The 19,013-nt window shown below is 47.2% G+C and overlaps 1 protein-coding gene across 2 annotated transcripts in view; it reads left to right on the top strand.

Annotated features, from left to right (window-relative positions):
* Positions 1-18,167, top strand: part of FYCO1 (FYVE and coiled-coil domain autophagy adaptor 1) — an 87,899-nt gene extending 69,732 nt beyond the window's left edge. The window contains exons 17-19 of one of the 2 annotated variants that reach the window (XR_014295436.1): positions 11,962-12,071; positions 14,053-17,829; positions 18,058-18,167. Coding sequence is in view for 1 of the 2 variants with exons in the window: in XM_082637532.1 (XP_082493658.1) it covers positions 11,962-12,071; positions 14,053-14,128 (186 nt within the window). In the remaining variant the exon portion in view is untranslated. Of the gene's footprint in view, positions 1-11,961; positions 12,072-14,052 lie in introns of both variants that reach the window. The other variant, XM_082637532.1, reaches the window with a different exon arrangement.
* The last annotated feature ends 846 nt before the right edge of the window (positions 18,168-19,013 follow it).

Genomic DNA, 19,013 nt, shown 5'->3' on the forward strand with positions numbered 1-19,013 from the left:
TGGTATCTGCCTGTTACAGAGATTGCTTTGTCGTTTCTGTCCTCTTCAGAGTCACTCCTTACATTTAATTCCAGCCCCCCTGAGTCGGCCTCGATTATTGGAGTCTCACGCTCGTGCTCATTTAAAAACTGCTCTGCCCCTCTTTTCCTTTTGGAGGCTCACAGCCACACCACACGTGTAGCCTTGGAGCCCTTCCTTCCCGAGCAGTTCTGAACGTCCACCTGGGAGGTCCTGGGCTTGTGGTCAGAGAGTGGATTCAGGCTCACTGCTGCCACCTGGGCACATGTCTCGGTCCATGAGGCAGGTCTTAGTCCCACTTTGCTGATGAGGAAACTCGGGTGCAGAGCAGCCTGCCTGGGCAGTTTGTTGGGCAGCAGCTTAAGCAGCGTGCTCCTCAGCTCTGCACTAGCAACCAGCTGCACCACCTGGAGCTCAGCACCAGCACCTTTGCTGTTCACCTCCTGTTCCCAGCGCCCACCGAGCGCCTCGCACTGTGTCTGCCCATCTTAGATACTGGTGGATATTTGTGGGAGGGAGAGAGGGAGGTGACTAGATCCGGTCTCCACGCCTGTCTCCTTGCTCAGTCACTCACCAGCCTGATCCTCATGGCCCTGGGAGACCTGTGTGGTTCCTCCCAGGAATCAGGAGCTGAGGGAGGCCCAGGAGCCATCCTCATCTCTGGCTCCCTTGTTGCCTGAAGGATATGGTTACCATTGTCTTTCCCACAGTGGACGCCAGGGGGCAGAGGGAGCCCATCTGCAGGGTGGGTGAGAAGGATGCTCAGGTGCTCCTCTGCTGTCACAGGCCTGACTGTCACCAGCCAGCTGTGGGGATGGCTGTTATGTCTGCCTGAGGTCCCGTACAGACATCAACCTGGAGAACTTACGTCCAGGCTCACACCTTTAGCATCTATCCTGGGGACTCCCCGTATGATGCCCCGACCAGACTGGACCTTATTGGGAACAATGGGACATAGTGCAAATTGCAACACTCACGTTTCGTGATTGTGGAGGTTCAGGCATGAGGAGCTATGCTGTGTACTTGCACTCTGCTCACAACCATTTACTGTACGCTGTATACTGGGCTCTGTAGGGCGGGCCCACTGGGGATAAAGAGAGAAGAAACAGCATGGGATCTGCCCTTGAGGAGCTCATGGTGTGATCAGAGGGAGACCTTATTAAAAAAACAACTGTGGGGGGAAAAAAGAAAAAAAGAAACAACTGTGATTCCAGGTGGTGACTGTCATGGTGGGGTGGTACTTGGGGGTGGGGGGCAGGCACCTAACCTGGGGAGCAGTGATCAGGGCAGGAGACTCCTGGGCCAAACCAAGAAAAGCTGTGGGGAGGGGATGGCAGGGGGACATGGGTTAGAGGAAAAGCATACAGGTGGAGGGAACAGCATGGAAGGCCAGTCCCATCTCTAGGGACATGTCAGACACTCCCACCCGGGACCACCCTCTCTCTAGAGGGACCTCCTCTATCAAGGCCATTCCTCGACACTGAGATTAGAGACTGTGACTTTGGGAAGCACTTGACGAAAGAAGTGGTAAATCAAGGACCTGAGGCTACCCGTGTGCAGACTGCTGCCCTGAAGGCCGGGACACATCAGGGAAGAAGACCTAGGCCCTGCCTCTCTCTTTGGCCAGAGAAGCTCAGAGGCCTGCCTGAGGCTACTGGGAGCAAGGACCCTTGACTTTATTTTTTAAACAGCTTTATTGAGGTACAATTTACACACCATATAATTCACCCATTTCAAATGTGCAATTCACTGTTATTTCAGTATTATTCACAGAGTTGTGTCACCATCACCACTGTCTGATTTCAGATCATTTTCATCATCCCCCAAAACAAAAAGGAACCCTGTGCCCATTAGCAGTCACTCCCCAACCTCTACCCAGCAGCCACCAACCTACCTTCTGTCCTTACAGATTCCCTGTTCTGGACATTTCATGTGAATGGAATCATGCAATATGTGGCCTTTTGAGACTGACTTTTTCCATTTAACATAGAACCCTGGCTCTGTACCAGGCTGCCAGGTCACTAGAGTCCCTCGAGAAAGCAGTAAAACCAACTTGGACTGTTTTGCAGACATATCACATAAATCAGGTCATGGGCGCCCAAGCACTGGAGGCTGATGGGGGACGCCCCCAGAGCTCACACAGCAGAGACCTGTCTCGCTCAGGGTTACCTGAGACCCCTGTCATCTCCTGTCACCTCTGCTGTATGGGCTTTGACACCAGAGCCTTCGTTAATCTCCCCTAGATGTTTTGATTGATTGATTTTAAAATCAGTCTTACAGATTTTGACTGTGGTAGAAAAAACAGCAGCTGGAATGAACCAAAAGTCCATAGAGTAGACAGTTTAAAGACATGAAGAGTATTATCTTACACATGTTCTCTTCAGAGGATCTGCCTTAACAAGCTCTTGGGTTTTGCTTTGTAATCAAAGTAGTGTGTGGGAAGGTTGAGGTGCGGGGCACACAGGCGTCCCTGTGTAAACAGCAAGACTTTCTCCCCAGCACTTCCTCCTACATGTGGTTGCTGAAATATCTTAGGCCAGGCTCAGAATTTTTAGGTTATGCATCACGGAAACAGACCCAACCACCCAGCCTCCCAGGATTCTCAGTCCCCAGTGGAATTAGAATATTGTAGAACATTAATGTAACTTGATGAGATAAGAAGTAGCTGCCACAGAGCCCACGCATAGTAGGTCCTCATGCATCTTTGTCCCCTCCAGGCTTGTCTTGGGCCCATCCTACTCCCTCACCACCACCAACTTCCAGCCAGAGCACATGTACTGTGGTGTCAGGAACATACTGTGTGCTCTGTCTGTCTCTCCCATGCCTTTGGGATCTCCCTCTTGACTTCTCTCTGACCCATACGTTTTTTAGCTTCCAAATATTTTGGGATTTTCCAGGCAACTGCTTTTTTTTTTCTTACTTAATTCCATTGTCAGAAAATGCACTTTGTATAGTTTGAATCCTTTTAAATGTAAGTTTTGGGTTTTTTTTTTAATGGCCTAGAATATGGCCTACCTGGTGAATGTTTCAAGTACACTTGAAAAGCATGTGTGTTCTGCTATTGTTGGGTGGAGTGTTCTATACATATCAGTTAGATCAAGTCAGTTGATAGTGTTCTTCTATTTCCTTACTGAGTTCCTGTCTACTTATTTCATCAATTATTGAGGGACATTAAAATATCCAACTGTAATTATGAATTTATTCTATTTCTCCTTGTAACTCTACCACTTTTTGCTTCATGTGTGTTGAAGCTCTGTCATTAGGGGCATAAATGTTTAGGATTGTTCTGTCCCCTTGATGAAACTGACATCTTTATCATTATGAAACTGTCCCTGGCCACATTCTTTGATGTAAAAATCTACTTTGATATTAATATAGTCAATCCCTCTTTCTTTTGACTAGTGTTAGCACGGTATATCTTCTTACATCCTTTTAACTTCTTTATATCTTTACATTTAAATTGTATTTCTTGTAGGCATGATGGAGTTGGGGCTTGCTTTTATCCAACCTGATAATACCTGCCTTTCAATTGGGATGTTTAGCCTACTTACATTTAACGTGATTGTCAATAAGGTTAGGTTTGAGTCTCTCATCTTACTGTTTTTTATTTGTTCCATCTGCTTATTGTTCTCTGTTCCTCTCAAAGCAGTAAACTAGGGCAATTGCAGGGCTCACCTTGTTCTCTCACAGATCACTGTCCATCATTGCCTGATGTACAGTGTCTTAAAAACTGTTTTGTATATTTTGTCGGTTTTGGTTGTTACTTGAGAGGGTAAATCTTAGCCGTTCTCCCGTGCTTTTGAATATGTTGTCCCCACTGCCTGGAGCTGCCAGACCTCCCTATAACTAGCTAAATTGTCCAAGCTCAGTGTTGCCTCCTCCAGGAAGTCTTCTCTGATTCTGCCTCTCCTTCCCCCCACCTAGAGGCTGGGATAGGCACCCCTCCCTGGTAGACCTCTCGTGACAGTCTCACCCAACATAATTGAATGTTTTTTTATCTGTTGTCACCATTAAACCACAAGATCCTTGAGGGCAGCAGAGCCTTTTGTGGGAACTTACGTCACTTTGGGAACTTTGTGGCCACCATGTAGTTTTTCAAGAAATAGGAGCTGTATTCAAGTTTGAGTTGAAAAAGTAATCACATCTTTTTTTTTTTTTTTAAAGTGTTATCATGTTTATTATTTTTTTAATTTTATTTTATTTTATTTTTTTGCTTTATAACAAATTTAATCAGTTATACATATACATATGTTTCCATATCCCCTCCCTTTTGCGTCTCCCTCCCACCCTCCCTATCCCACCCCTCCAGGCAGTCACAAAGTATCGAGCTGATCTCCCTGTGCTATGCGGCTGCTTCCCACTAGCTATCTACCTCACGTTTGGTAGTGTATATATGTCCATGCCGCTCTTTCACTTTGTCACAGCTTACCCTTCCCCCTCCCCATATCCGCAAGTCCATTCTCTAGTAGGTCTGTGTCTTTATTCCTGTCTTACCCCTATGTTCTTCATGACATTTTTTTTTCTTAAATTCCATATATATGTGTTAGCATACAGTATTTGTCTTTCTCTTTCTGACTTACTTCACTCTGTATGACAGACTCTAGGTCTATCCACCTCATTACAAATAGCTCAATTTCATTTCTTTTTATGGCTGAGTAATATTCCATTGTATATATGTGCCACATCTTCTTTATCCATTCATCCGATGATGGACACTTAGGTTGTTTCCATCTCCGGGCTATTGTAAATAGGGCTGCTATGAACATTTTGGTACATGTCTCTTTTTGAATTATGGTTTCCTCAGGGTATATGCCCAGTAGTGGGATTGCTGGGTCATATGGTAGTTCTATTTGTAGTTTTTTAAGGAACCTCCATACCGTTCTCCATAGCGGCTGTACCAATTCACATTCCCACCAGCAGTGCAAGAGTGTTCCCTTTTTTCCACACCCTCTCCAGCATTTATTGTTTCTAGATTTTTTGATGATGGCCATTCTGACTGGTGTGAGATGATATCTCATGGTAGTTTTGATTTGCATTTCTCTAATGAGTAAAGATGTTGAGCATCCTTTCATGTGTTTGTTGGCAGTCTGTATATCTTCTGTGGAGAAATGTCTATTTAGGTCTTCTGCCCATTTTTGGATTGGGTTGTTTGTTTTTTTGTTATTGAGCTGCATGAGCTGCTTATAAATTTTGGAGATTAATCCTTTGTCAGTTGCTTCATTTGCAAATATTTTCTCCCATTCTGAGGGTTGTCTTTTGGTCTTGTTTATGGTTTCCTTTGCTGTGCAAAAGCTTTGAAGTTTCATTAGGTCCCATGTGTTTATTTTTGTCTTTATTTCCATTTCTCTAGGAGGTGGGTCAAAAAGGATCTTGCTGTGATTTATGTCATAGAGTGTTCTGCCTATGTTTTCCTCTAAGAGTTTGATAGTGTCTGGCCTTACATTTAGGTCTTTAATCCATTTTGAGCTTATTTTTGTGTATGGTGTTAGGGAGTGATCTAATCTCATACTTTTACATGTCCCTATCCAGTTTTCCCAGCACCACTTATTGAAGAGACTGTCCTTTCTCCACTGTACATTCCTGCCTCCTTTATCAAAGATAAGGTGACCATATGTCCGTGGGTTTAACTCTGGGCTTTCTATCCTGTTCCATTGATCTATCTTTCTGTTTTTGTGCCAGTACCATACTGTCTTGATTACTGTAGCTTTGTAGTATAGCCTGAAGTCAGGGAGTCTGATGCCTCCAGCTCCATTTTTCGTTCTCAAGATTGCTTTGGCTATTCGGGGTCTTTTGTGTTTCCATACAAATTGTGAAAGTTTTTGTTCTAGTTCTGTGAAAAATGCCAGTGGTAGTTTGATAGGGATTGCATTGAATCTGTAGATTGCTTTGGGTAGTAGAGTCATTTTCACAATGTTGATTCTTCCAATCCAAGAACATGGTACATCTTTCCATCTATTTGTATCATCTTTAATTTCTTTCATCAGTGTCTTACAATTTTCTGCATACAGGTCTTTTGTCTCCTTAGGTAGGTTTATTCCTAGATATTTTATTCTTTTTGTTGCAATGGTAAATGGGAGTGTTTCCTTGATTTCACTTTCAGATTTTTCATCATTAGTATATAGGAATGCCAGAGATTTCTGTGCATTAATTTTGTATCCTGCAACTTTACCAAATTCATTGATTAACTCTAGTAGTTTTCTGGTAGCATCTTTAGGATTCTCTATGTATAGTATCATGTCATCTGCAAATAGTGATAGCTTTACTTCTTCTTTTCCAATTTGGATTCCTTTTATTTCCTTTTCTTCTCTGATTGCTGTGGCTAAAACTTCCAAAACTAGGTTGAATAAGAGTGGTGAGAGTGGGCAACCTTGTCTTGTTCCTGATCTTAGTGGAAATGGTTTCAGTTTTTCACCATTGAGGACGATGCTGGCTGTGGGTTTGTCATATATGGCCTTTATTATGTTGAGGAAAGTTCCCTCTATGCCTACTTTCTGCAGGGTTTTTATCATAAATGGGTGTTGAATTTTGTCGAAAGCTTTCTCTGCATCTATTGAGATGATCATATGGTTTTTCTCCTTCAATTTGTTAATATGGTGTATCACGTTGATTGATTTGCGTATATTGAAGAATCCTTGCATTCCTGGAATAAACCCCACTTGATCATGGTGTATGATCCTTTTAATGTGCTGTTGGATTCTGTTTGCTAGTATTTTGTTGAGGATTTTTGCATCTATGTTCATCAGTGATATTGGCCTGTAGTTTTCTTTCTTTGTGACATCCTTGTCTGGTTTTGGTATCAAGGTGATGGTGGCCTCGTAGAATGAATTTGGGAGTGTTCCTCCCTCTGTTATATTTTGGAAGAGTTTCAGAAGGATGGGTGTTAGCTCTTCTCTAAATGCTTGATAGAATTCGCCTGTGAAGCCATCTGGTCCTGGGCTTTTGTTTGTTGGAAGATTTTTTATCACAGTTTCAATTTCAGTGCTTGTGATTGGTCTGTTCATATTTTCTATTTCTTCCTGATTCAGTCTTGGCAGGTTGTGCATTTCTAAGAATTTGTCCATTTCTTCCAGGTTGTCCATTTTATTGGCATAGAGTTGCTTATAGTAATCTCTTATGATCTTTTGTATTTCTGCAGTGTCAGTTGTTACTTCTCCTTTTTCATTTCTAATTCTATTGATTTGAGTCTTCTCTCTTTTTTTCTTGATGAGTCTGGCTAATGGTTTATCAATTTTGTTTATCTTCTCAAAGAACCAGCTTTTAGTTTTATTGATCTTTGCTATCGTTTCCTTCATTTCTTTTTCATTTATTTCCGATCTGATTTTTATGATTTCTTTCCTTCTGCTAACTTTGGGATGTTTTTGTTCTTCTTTCTCTAATTGCTTTAGGTGCAAGGTTAGGTTGTTTATTCGAGATGTTTCCTGTTTCTTAAGGTGGGATTGTATTGCTATAAACTTCCCTCTTAGAACTGCTTTTGCTGCATCCCATAGGTTTTGGGTCGTCGTGTCTCCATTGTCATTTGTTTCTAGGTATTTTTTAATTTCCTCTTTGATTTCTTCAGTGATCACTTCGTTATTAAGTAGTGTATTGTTTAGCCTCCATGTGTTTGTATTTTTTACAGCTCTTTTCCTGTAATTGATATCTAGTCTCATAGCATTGTGGTCAGAAAAGATACTTGATACAATTTCAATTTTCTTAAATTTACCAAGGCTTGATTTGTGACCCAAGATATGATCTATCCTGGAGAATGTTCCATGAGCACTTGAGAAAAATGTGTATTCTGTTGTTTTTGGATGGAATGTCCTATAAATATCAATTAAGTCCATCTTGTTTAATGTATCATTTAAAGCTTGTGTTTCCTTATTTATTTTCATTTTGGATGATCTGTCCATTGGTGAAAGTGGGGTGTTAAAGTCCCCTACTATGAGTGTGTTACTGTCGATTTCTCCTTTTATGGCTGTTAGTATTTTCCTTATGTATTGAGGTGCTCCTATGTTGGGTGCATAAATATTTACAATTGTTATATCTTCTTCTTGGATCAATCCCTTGATCATTATGTAGTGTCCTTCTTTATCTCTTCTAGTAGTCTTTATTTTAAAGTCTATTTTGTCTGATATGAGAATTGCTACTCCAGCTTTCTTTTGGTTTCCATTTGCATGGAATATCTTTTTCCATCCCCTTACTTTCAGTCTGTATGTGTCTCTAGGTCTGAAGTGGGTCTCTTGTAGACAGCATATATATGGGTCTTGTTTTTGTATCCATTCAGCCACTCTGTGTCTTTTGGTGGGAGCATTTAGTCCATTTACATTTAAGGTAATTATCGATATGTATGTTCCTATTCCCATTTTCTTAATTGTTTTGGGTTCGTTATTGTAGGTCTTTTCCTTCTGTTGTGTTTCTTGCCTAGAGAAGTTCCTTTAGCATTTGTTGTAAAGCTGGTTTGGTGGTGCTGAACTCTCTCAGCTTTTGCTTGTCTGTAAAGGTTTTAATTTCTCCATCAAATCTGAATGAGATCCTTGCTGGGTAGAGTAATCTTGGTTGCAGGTTTTTCTCCTTCATCACTTTAATTATGTCCTGCCACTCCCTTCTGGCTTGTAGAGTTTCTGCTGAGAGATCAGCTGTTATCCTGATGGGGATTCCCTTGTGTGTTATTTGTTGTTTTTGCCTTGCTGCTTTTAATATGATTTCTTTGTGTTTAATTTTTGACAGTTTGATTAATATGTGTCTTGGCGTATTTCTCCTTGGATTTATTCTGTATGGGACTCTCTGTGCCTCCTGGACTTGATTAACTATTTCCTTTCCCATATTAGGGAAGTTTTCAACTATAATCTCTTCAAATATTTTCTCAGTCCCTTTCTTTTTCTCTTCTTCTTCTGGAACCCCTATAATTCGAATGTTGGTGCGTTTAATGTTGTCCCAGAGGTCTCTGAGACTGTCCTCTGTTCTTTTCATTCTTTTTTCTTTATTTTGCTCTGCAGCAGTTATTTCCACTATTTTATCTTCCACCTCACTTATCCGTTCTTCTGCCTCAGTTATTCTGCTATTGATCCCGTCTAGAGTATTTTTTATTTCATGTATTGTGTTTTTAATCGATGCTTGATTCATCTTTAGTTCTTCTAGGTCCTTGTTAACTGTTTCTTGCATTTTGTCTATTCTATTTCCAAGATTTTGGATCTGGGAAATAGAATCTTGGATCATCTTTACCATCATTATTCTGAATTCTTTTTCAGGTAGAGTGCCTATTACCTCTTCATTTGTTAGGTCTGGTGGGTTTCTATCTTGCTCCTTCTCCTGCTGTGTGTTTTTCTGTCTTCTCATTTTGCTTATGTTACTGTGTTTGGGGTCTCCTTTTTGCAGGCTGCAGGTTCGTAGTTCCTGTTGTTTTTGGTGTCTGTCCCCAGTGGCTAAGGTTGGTTTAGTGGGATGTGTAGGCTTCCTGGTAGAGGGGACTAGTGCCTGTGTTCTGGTGGATGAGGCTGGATCTTGTCTTTCTGGTGGGCAGGTCCACGTCTGCTGGTGTGTTTTGGGGTGTCTGTGGACTTTTTATGATTTTAGGCCACCTCTCTGCTAATGGGTGGCGTTGTGTTCCTGTCTTGCTAGTTGTTTGGCTTAGGGTGTCCAGCACTGTAGCTTGCTGGTCGTTGAGTGAAGCTGGGTGCTGGTGTTGAGATGGAGATCTCTGGAAGATTTTCGCCGTTTGATATTATGTGGAGCTGGGAGGTCTCTTGTGGACCAGTGTCCTGAAGTTGGCTCTCCCACCTCAGAGGCACAGCACTGACTCTGGGCTCCTCAATTTGGGATGATGTGTTGTCTATTCATGTATTCCACAGATGCAGGGTACATCAAGTTGATTGTGGAGCTTTAATCCGCTGCTTCTGAGGCTGCTGGGAGAGGTTTCCCTTTCTCTTCTTTGTTCTCACAGCTCCTGGGTCTCAGCTTTGGATTTGGCCCCGCCTCTGCGTGTAGGTCGCCGGAGGGCGTCTGTTCTTCGCTCAGACAGGACAGGGTTAAAGGAGCAGCCTCTTCGGGGACTCTGGCTCACTCAGGCCGGGAGGGAGGGAGGGGCACGGAGTGCGGGGCGGGCCTGCAGCGGCAGAGGTCGGCGTGACGTTGCACCAGCCCGAGGCGCGCCGTGCGTTCTCCCAGGGAAGCCGCCCCTGGATCCCGGGACCCCGGCAGTGGCGGGCTGCACAGGCTCCCGGAAGGGCGGTGTGGGCAGTGACCTGCGCTCGCACACAGGCTTCTTGGCGGCGGCAGCAGCAGCCCCAGCGTCCCACGCCTGTCACTGGGCTCCGCGCTTTCAGTCGCGACTCGCGCCCGTCTGTGGAGCCCCTTTAAGCAGCGCTCTTAATCCCCTCTCCTCGCGCACCAGGAAACCAAGAGGGAAGAAAAAGTCTCTTGCCTCTTCGGCAGCTCCAGAGTTTTCCCGGACTCCCTCCCGGCTAGCTGTGGCACATTAGCCCCCTTCAGGCTGAGTTCTCGCCGCCTGCCCCAGTCCTCTCCCTGCGCTCTGACCGAAGCCCGCGCCTCAGCTCCCAGTGCCGACTGCCCCGGCGGGCGAGCAGACAAGCCTCTCGGGCTGGTGAGTGCCACTCGGCACCGATCCTCTGTGTAGGGATCTCTCCGCTTTGCCCTACCCAGGTATGTGGGGAGTTTCTTGCCTTTTGGGAGGTCTGGGGTCTTCTGCCAGCGTTCAGTAGGTGTTCTGTAGGAGTTGTTCCACGTGTAGCTGTATTTCTGGTGTATCCGTGGGGAGGAAGGTGATCTCCGCGTCTTACTCTTCTGCCATCTTGAAGTGCTGAGTAATCACATCTTTATAACTATTTTGGAGTCAGTCATTTTGCACAGGTTGAAAAATGTTTAATAGGAAAAAATTAAAACTAAATTTAACAAAAATTGAATTTCCAAAAAAGGAGCAACATTTAATTTTGTAGAGAATGAAGATTTTTACATTGTGGGGCAGCTCACCACCTTAGGAACCCATTGCTAAGATGTTACATGGTCTTCGTGACCATATATGTGTAGTCCCAAATGGGAGGCTTATGGATGCTTAATGAGACAAGACCCTCTAAGTGCTTGTCCCTTCAAAAAAATGTTTTTAATTTTGGTTGGCTCTTGTGTTAATTCCTGTCATATCTTCAGTTTTAAAGTATCTTAGCTGCCTAACAGGTTGAAGACTCTGCCCATGGGAAAGAGGTTGGCCATCCATAGACCCAAGCCCTGGCCCTGTCCAGCTCACACCATTTGCTCAGATTTGGCCTCTGACAGTGAGGCCCTTAGAACATGTCCTTAGAAAATAAATGTCTCCTGGGATTAATTTCTCATTCTCAGAGGGGATAGAGAGGAAGCAGGAGACTTGGAAAGATGAAAGGGCTCTGAGGCATATGGACCGACTGGGGCCAAGTGAGAAGCCACGGGTGGAGCCAGGGGTGGTCAGCCTGGAAGAAAGTGGGCCCAGCAGCTTCACAAAGTGCTCGAGAGATGTGGAAAGAGAGCTTGGCCTGTCCTGTGAGACCCCCAAGGGTAGCAGCACCAGCGCAAAGGAAAGAGCCAGGCAGGATTTCACCTAGAATAAGCCTCACCTTCCTGAAGCCAGAAAGGGGCTGTTCCTCTGGATGGTGGAGTGTTCTGGCACTGGCCATGGTCAGAGGAGGCTGGAGGACCATTCTTTTGGGATGCTGACCAATTCATGATTCTGGATGAAACTCGTGTCTTCAGCCTCCCCACTATCTCAAGTTATCGACAAACCCAGGGCATGTGGAAGGTACCCCACCGATCCTGGGGGCTGATCTCAGCCCCAACCCTGCTCAGCTGTGACCTTAGACAAGGCAGGCACTCAGCTTCCCTGGGCCTCAGTTTCCTTCCCCAAGATAAAGAGTCTGCCCAGAGGATCCATGGTGCCCTCTCAGCTTCTGTTTCACTTTTCCTATCTGCTTTGTCTCCCAGGTGCTCATTCCCACAACCCGATGCAATTCCCACAAGGAGAACATCCAGGGCCAGCTCAAGGTCCGCACACCAGGCATCTACATGCTCATCTTCGACAACACCTTTTCCAGGTAGGGGCCACCTCATTCATCAGCATCAAGATGAATCCACCTGGCACCTGGTCCCAAGAACAGAGGTGGATGTTTAAAAGAAGTTATTTAATTATCAGTAGCTTATTATCAGTAGTTCTTTGATTTTAGACCTATGCTTTGGTGTTCCAGTGTCTGTTATAGACTGTGTAACACACAGGCTAATACTTACAGAGTCTCGCCACATGTCAGGTGTGTTCTCCACCCTCCGCTCTTACTTATTCACTTCAGCCCCACATCAGCCTCATGCAATAGGGACTGTTTTTCTCCTCGTGTTACTACTAAGGGACTGAGGACCAGAAGGATAGAAGAGTGACAATCCCAAGTCACACAGCTGGTGGTGGAGCTGGATTTGAACCCAGGTGGCCAGGCTTCAGACTCTACGCTCTTACCCGGGACGCTCTTCTGCCTCTCTGCTGTCCAGATTCCCACTGCCCAGACCAGAGAAGAGCTCAGTAAATATAGTGGAAGGATTAGGTGGATGGATGGATGGATGGATGAGAGAGAAGCGAAGGAATGAAGGCTAAAGTTTGAGATAATCAGGACCAGAGCTGTGAGGTGAGGCCCTGGGCCCTCCTGTCATGGGAGTGGAGCAGCAGGTACCATCTTTGGGAAGCACTGTTTCAAAGCACCAGATGCAGATCCAGGAGTGTAGGGCTTGGGGGGCAGGAGGATGGGGATGTAGGGAGATAAGGCTGGAGGGGCGGCCAAGAAAGGAAGTAGGACAGAGGACCACCATTGGCTGAGCATCTGCTGTGAGCCAGGGGCCTACGTCATGGAGACGTGAGACAGGTTGCTGGGCACCTGTCCCTTTTATGTCTTCTGCGTCAGCGTGAGCCCTTAATTGGGGCTTGCCTCTTTTATAAGACCTGTCTTGTCAGCATCCAGCCACATCCTCTCTGAGCGGGCCCTTGAGCTAGCGGCCGCATCCCTCCACATGGGCGCCCTTCCAAGCCCACTTCATAGGCTGGGAATAACTTAATAGGACACTCTAGGGGAAAGCTAGAGTGCCACCTCCTCACCACCTCCAGGCCTTGAACTCCCAGGGCTTGTGGCCATGGGCATCCACCAACGGAGAGGTTAGAAGAATGGGCTTCCCACCTTGCCCCACTCCTGCCCCTCCCCCCAACCCCCCCCCCCGCCATGAACATGAACACACCTTGAGTTAGCAGGACTCTTGGGCACAGGCCCAGCATGTCCAGAGAGCTGCTTTCGGACTGGACGTGGGCCTCAGCCCCTCTGGGGCAGCGGTTAGGAGACTGGATGGAGGCCAGCCAGGCACAGGCTCTGCTCTTCCCTCTGTGGGTTTTAGTTGAACCCCAGTTTCCTCCACAGTGGCAGCCAGCATTTTTACTACCTCATGGAGCCCCACTGAGTGTTGACGGAGAGGCTGGTAGAGGTGTGTTGAGGGCAGAGTGCAGCCCCAGGCCGGCCCCCAGTTATCATTAGAAGCGGCCGTGGTGCAGTGATACACTCTGGCCTTAATCCACTGAGGTCATCTCGGGCCTACTCGAGATTTCCAGAGCATGGACGGCAAAATGGATTTAGATGCCCAGTCAGAATGAAATCCAGGCTCACTTCCACCTTATATGCTCCATTCACTTCCCCAGTGCAGTCCGGACCACCTAGACCCCGGAGACCCCCGGGACTGCTTCAGAGCAGCAAGGCAAGCGGGGGCGGGGCTTCACAGTGTGAGACCAAATGGGCCTTTCTGCACCCAAGCCCCAGGAAAGTCTGTGGCGGTGTCCCAAGACCCCTGATACTTTGCAGGGAGATGTCTCTGCTAGACAGACAGGAAGTGAGGTTGAGGGGGCCTGGAAGAGTCCACACATTCTGCAAGAGGCCCCAGCCTCCGAGCAGAGGTCTCTGCACAAAGACTCGCCGTGCCAGGTCACTGCAGCTGCTGCCCCTCGGGCTTTTAGCCCTCAAGGTAACACCTCCTTTTCCATTTCTGTTTCCTCAGGTTTGTCTCCAAGAAAGTATTTTATCACTTAACGGTTGACCGGCCTGTGATCTACGATGGAAGTGATTTCCCGTAGCCTCAAGCACCTGGATTTTAATCGTTTCCCATTACCCACAGGAAACACTACTCTTCCTCTCCTGTCACATAAAGCACTTACAAAACCCAAAAAAAACAAAAAACAGCTGCTCTGAAGCTATCAAGATCCACTGTGCAACGGGCCCTTGGCTGCTCCTTGGAGCTGGGTTGTTCCTCGTACTCAGCACCATGCACGTCACTCTTAGCCGTGTGGCTTATAAGGGCTCAAGCAACGTTTCCATTGTCCTCACACCCAGAGGGACAGTATGCCAAAGTTTTAAACACTCAGGAGACCATTGGCCTCTCCTGGGGGCACAGTTGGTTCCAGGCCTCCTGTGGAGAATTTCCCAGGCGAGAGAGGATCCCAACTTCTGCTCAGGGAGAGACATGGCCCCCCTGTGCCCAGCCTGGGGCCACACGTCATGGGTGACCATGAGCTGGGATGCCCTGGCCAGACCCTGTGAGGCCCTCGAGTCCTCCCAGGAAAAGGAGGTCGGGGCACCCAGGGGCCCACCCAAGATCCCAGCCAGCCTCCTCCATTATGCTCCTGTCCCTTCCTGCCCCGTTGAGTCCAGAGCTGCTCCAGAACTCAGCCATTTCAGAGGGGCCTCCAGCTGCACTTGCCTCCTGGCCCTTCTGTCTGGGCAATAGCAAAGCCCTTCACTCAGCCAGGCCTCTCAGCAGCTCAAAACATCACCCTAAGAATCAGAATTGAAGCTAATCCAGGGAACAGAACCCACCTACTGAGGGCCTGCAAGTGCTGTTTGTCTACGGACGGCCAGAGCCCAGATGCTGGGTAATGTCAACGCCATGACCAAAACACAGGGTTGTGCATCAGCCTATAGGGCTCACTCCTTAGCTGACAGCCTGTCTTTGTTTATATCAATAAGAGCTTCTGCCTCACCTGCAGATATGTTTACTAATGATCATAAATCAGGGTAGGAACCACTTTTAAAAATTGGGGCTTCTTAACAGAAGTCTTTGGTAACTCAAGTATAAACAGGCATAATTCATGAATCTGCTCTTTGCCCACCTCTTGGTCCCCCCTCCCCACCTACCAGATTCCCCACACCCCATGTGCCCACTTCCTGCTGCTCAGCCTGCACCTGACACCTGTGAGCTGCCTCCCTCTGGGGCAAATGAATCCTCTGTCCTTTTCCAGGACGAGAAGGAGATAATCTTCCTGTTCTCTGTGGCCCTCTTCTCCCACCACAGAGGGCTCACCTTTGATGGCCTTTTTGTGCCCTGTTCACAGGGCAGTCAGGACCCAGGTACTTCCACAGTGAGTAGAGCATCTGACAAAGCAGCCCACCTTGGCTGGGGACAAGGGAGAGGGTGCCAGGCAGGGTGACTGTGGGTCTGAGTGCTGGGCCCAGCCAGCCCTCCAGCTAGCCTGGTGACTAAGCCAAGCCACACCACCTCGAAGCTTCATCTCGTCGTTCACAAGCCTGGTCTGACCAGTTCTGAGAGCTGGAGAATGGGTCAGGAACCCCAGGCCAAGTTCAGCTCAGACCCCACACCCACCATGCACCAGCAGAGAGGACTCGTGGGGCAGGGGCAGGAGGAAATGACTTTAGTGATGGACTCAGAACTTTGATTTAAACAGGAGACTTAGGCACTCCCAGTCACTTTAAGTGGGGTTTGGGACATGGTGAACAGAACCTTCCAGAGAGATAAGCCCCGAGAAAAGCTGGACCTCTTGTCCTCTGTTTCCTGGGAGCAGCTGCCTGTGGCAGAAAGCCATGTCTCTAGCATCTCCTCGAGCAAGGTCCTGACAGTGCTCAGCACCAAAACGGAAATAGCCAGGCCCCCAGAGACTTCCTAGGCTCGTGCTTGTCCTCACAGGGTGCCACACAGCCTAAAGATTGTTCCAGGGCAAATTATCCTGCCTTTAAAGTCACCCACCCTCTTGGAAAGGATAATCAGATGTAGCTAGCTCACCACATGAGAGAAACTAACAAAAGAACCCAAAGCAGTCTGGAATCTTGGTTTGAGTGCTTAGCTTTCCCAGGATACAGTGGGGACTCTGGCCAAGCTGATGGCCTTCTGCTGGTATCACCACCATCACCTGCAGCTAGAACCTGCGTTTCGAGAGTAGCTGATGTGTTTCCTGCGAAAGGCCTGGAACATTCCATCTGAGGCTGATTCTGAACCTCTGTCACTCAGCCCAACTGTAGCTTAAAAAATCACTTGGCTCTTGTGAAGCCAACCCAGAGCCACTCCTGCAGTAGAGCGTGGGCCCCTAGTGGCACCACAACAAAAGGTGACTGCGGTTGTGCAGAAAGGCCTTTGCTGTGTTGAGAGACCTGTCCCCCGACCCCCGGTCACACCCCTTTCTGCAGCATATTTATTTTTTGTGCTGAATGGACTCTTGTCCTTTGTTACTTTGCTGTGCGAGCTCAAGTTTGCTGTGCACTATGCAGCTAGAGAATATCTATGGCTGCAGTTAGGCTTGCAGCCATATTTAAGTATGGCTTGTATAAATAGCTTTCTTACTTTAAACAGGTTCCCAATTTTACTGAGGCTTTGGGATTGCAGTATTTTCTTTTTAATGCAAATGACAATGAAAGACAGCTATTGAAAGTGGTGGCCCCAGCCAGTAGACTGAACTACACTAGAAGTCTAAGAAGAAGGAAACATCCTTGGGGTCTCAGATCACTATTTAAAAACAAAAAACCCCAGCAGCCCCTTGATGGCCCGGCTCTCTGAATAACCATCACTCTTTAGTATTGATACCAGCCACCTTGCTCACCACTGTCTCAGAAGCCACTGATCACCCTTGCCCATGAACACAGCCTCTGTCAGGCACACTCATAAACCTCAAGGAAGGGTGTTTGGGAGAAAGTGTGGCCTCTGCGGAGCACTTCTGGCTGGAGCCCACCTACTCCAGGTCGACTGGACCAAGATCAGGCAAGGAAATTCACAAGCAGGAATCTGGAACTGAAACACCACATAGGGTTTAGAAAGTAGACATGAAAAGCCACACTATATAATTCAAAAATAAACGGGATGGTTTTTCTGGAAATTTTCAGTTGTCACTCACCTTCGGTGGTGAAGCCATTCCAGACTCACATGAAAAGAAATCCCCATTTGGGGATGAAATCTCAGAGTCTGTTTTATGATACTGGTTAGATGTCCACTGACATGGTTTTATAGGAGTTTCAATTTCAGAAGCCCACCTTGGTGACTCTACATGGGAGAATCCCATCCTTGACTCAGAGGTTTTGAGAATCAGCAGAGCCTCCATCTGTGATGCTCAGAACCAAGGGTCGCCCAGAGACTGGAGTCAGCCATCCACATTTACAAAATGCTTACCTAAAATGTACTTTTCAGTGGAACCTTGGGTGAGTTTCTCTCTTTCCATTGTGCTTCCTCCAAGGAAACAGGAAAGACTGAGTTAATGCCTTTTCTCAAGCACTTTTTCAAAATAATGTACATCTTTAAATTTTGGGAGGCATTTCTGATAAAAAGGCTTCCTTAGAACCTTAGGACAAGTGTTATCCAGAGATGATCCTGCCCCTGGTGGCTGCAGAGCAACAGTGAAGCCTCAGTTGGATGGCTTCCAAATTGGAATTGCACTTTAATTGACTAATCCTCAGTTCTTGCAGCCTTACGGGATAGGGGGTCTGGAAACCCATCGCATTCTTATCTGCCAAAGAATTACCCAGAAGCACATCAAATGTCAACACTCGGGCCTCCCTGGTGGCGCAAGTGGTTGAGAGTCCGCCTGCCGATGCAGGGGATGCGGGTTCGTGCCCCGGTCTGGGAGGATCCCATGTGCCGCGGAGCGGCTGGGCCCGTGGGCCATGGCCGCTGGGCCTGCGCGTCCGGAGCCTGTGCTCCGCAGCGGGGGAGGCCACGGCAGTGAGAGGCCCGCATACCGCAAAAAGAAAAAAAAAAAAAAAAAATGTCAACACTCCACCTGCACAGCAGGGGTGAGGAACTTTTGTATCCCAAAACATACTCCTTATAGCATCTGCTGCGCCATTTGGGAATGTATTTTTAACCTCAGGATTTAAATAAACACTATGTCATTGACAGTAGTGTCATCTTTCATTCTGTTGAGACATAAGGCAAGCGATGAAGTTGCCCACAGCAGAGTCGGGGTCGAGCTGCCCTTCTGGGACACATATTGTACCATGACTTTCCAAAGGGCCCGAGCCAGCAGCTGTCCTGAACAGTTGCCACATGGCCTGATGTCTGGACCCACAGTCTGCTCTGAGGCCTGTGTTCGGACCTGCCTGAGCCATCGCAACGCACCAACCCACTGCCCTCTGCAGGATGAGCTTTTGCTTTCAGCAAAATTCCCCAGCCCTCCCCTGGTCCTCAAAGAGCACACTGAGCAAAGAGCAACCTGATTTACCAGAATAATGAGGTGGGGGAGGAGGTCACCGTGACCTAAAACCACAATTAGTGAATCTGGATACAAATCTGGGCAAAACTGCCAGCACGAGGCAGTACAGAGGATCAGCAAAGAGCTTGGACACAGGCCCCGAGGTGCATGTCCCAGTCAGTCCACCAGGCAGATTGAGCTCAGGCTGGGCAGTCCATCTGCACTCACCTCTCCTGAGTGCCTTGTGCCCCACAGAGCCTCTCCCAGCCCCCCTTCCCTCCACCTCCCTCCAACCCTCCCCCTGCCCCCCGGATTCTCCTGCGGCCTCATCTCTCATCAGTTACTCAGGAATAAGTTACTTTCCATAATCGGATTGTTCCCGCTAGGGCCAGGACCTGTGTTTCTTCCATCTTCATCTCCCTCTGCCTCACCTCACAGCATCCAGCACTGTGCCAGGCACGAGAGCGCTCGCCAGCCTCTGAATCGGCGAGGACACTCGGTGCCTTGGTCAGCTCTAAGCCATCAACAATGCCACTGGCCAACTTGGCCAGAG

Source organism: Mesoplodon mirus (genome assembly GCF_964341445.2).
Source record: "Mesoplodon mirus genome assembly, chromosome: 12".
NCBI classification, from domain to species: domain Eukaryota; kingdom Metazoa; phylum Chordata; class Mammalia; order Artiodactyla; family Ziphiidae; genus Mesoplodon; species Mesoplodon mirus.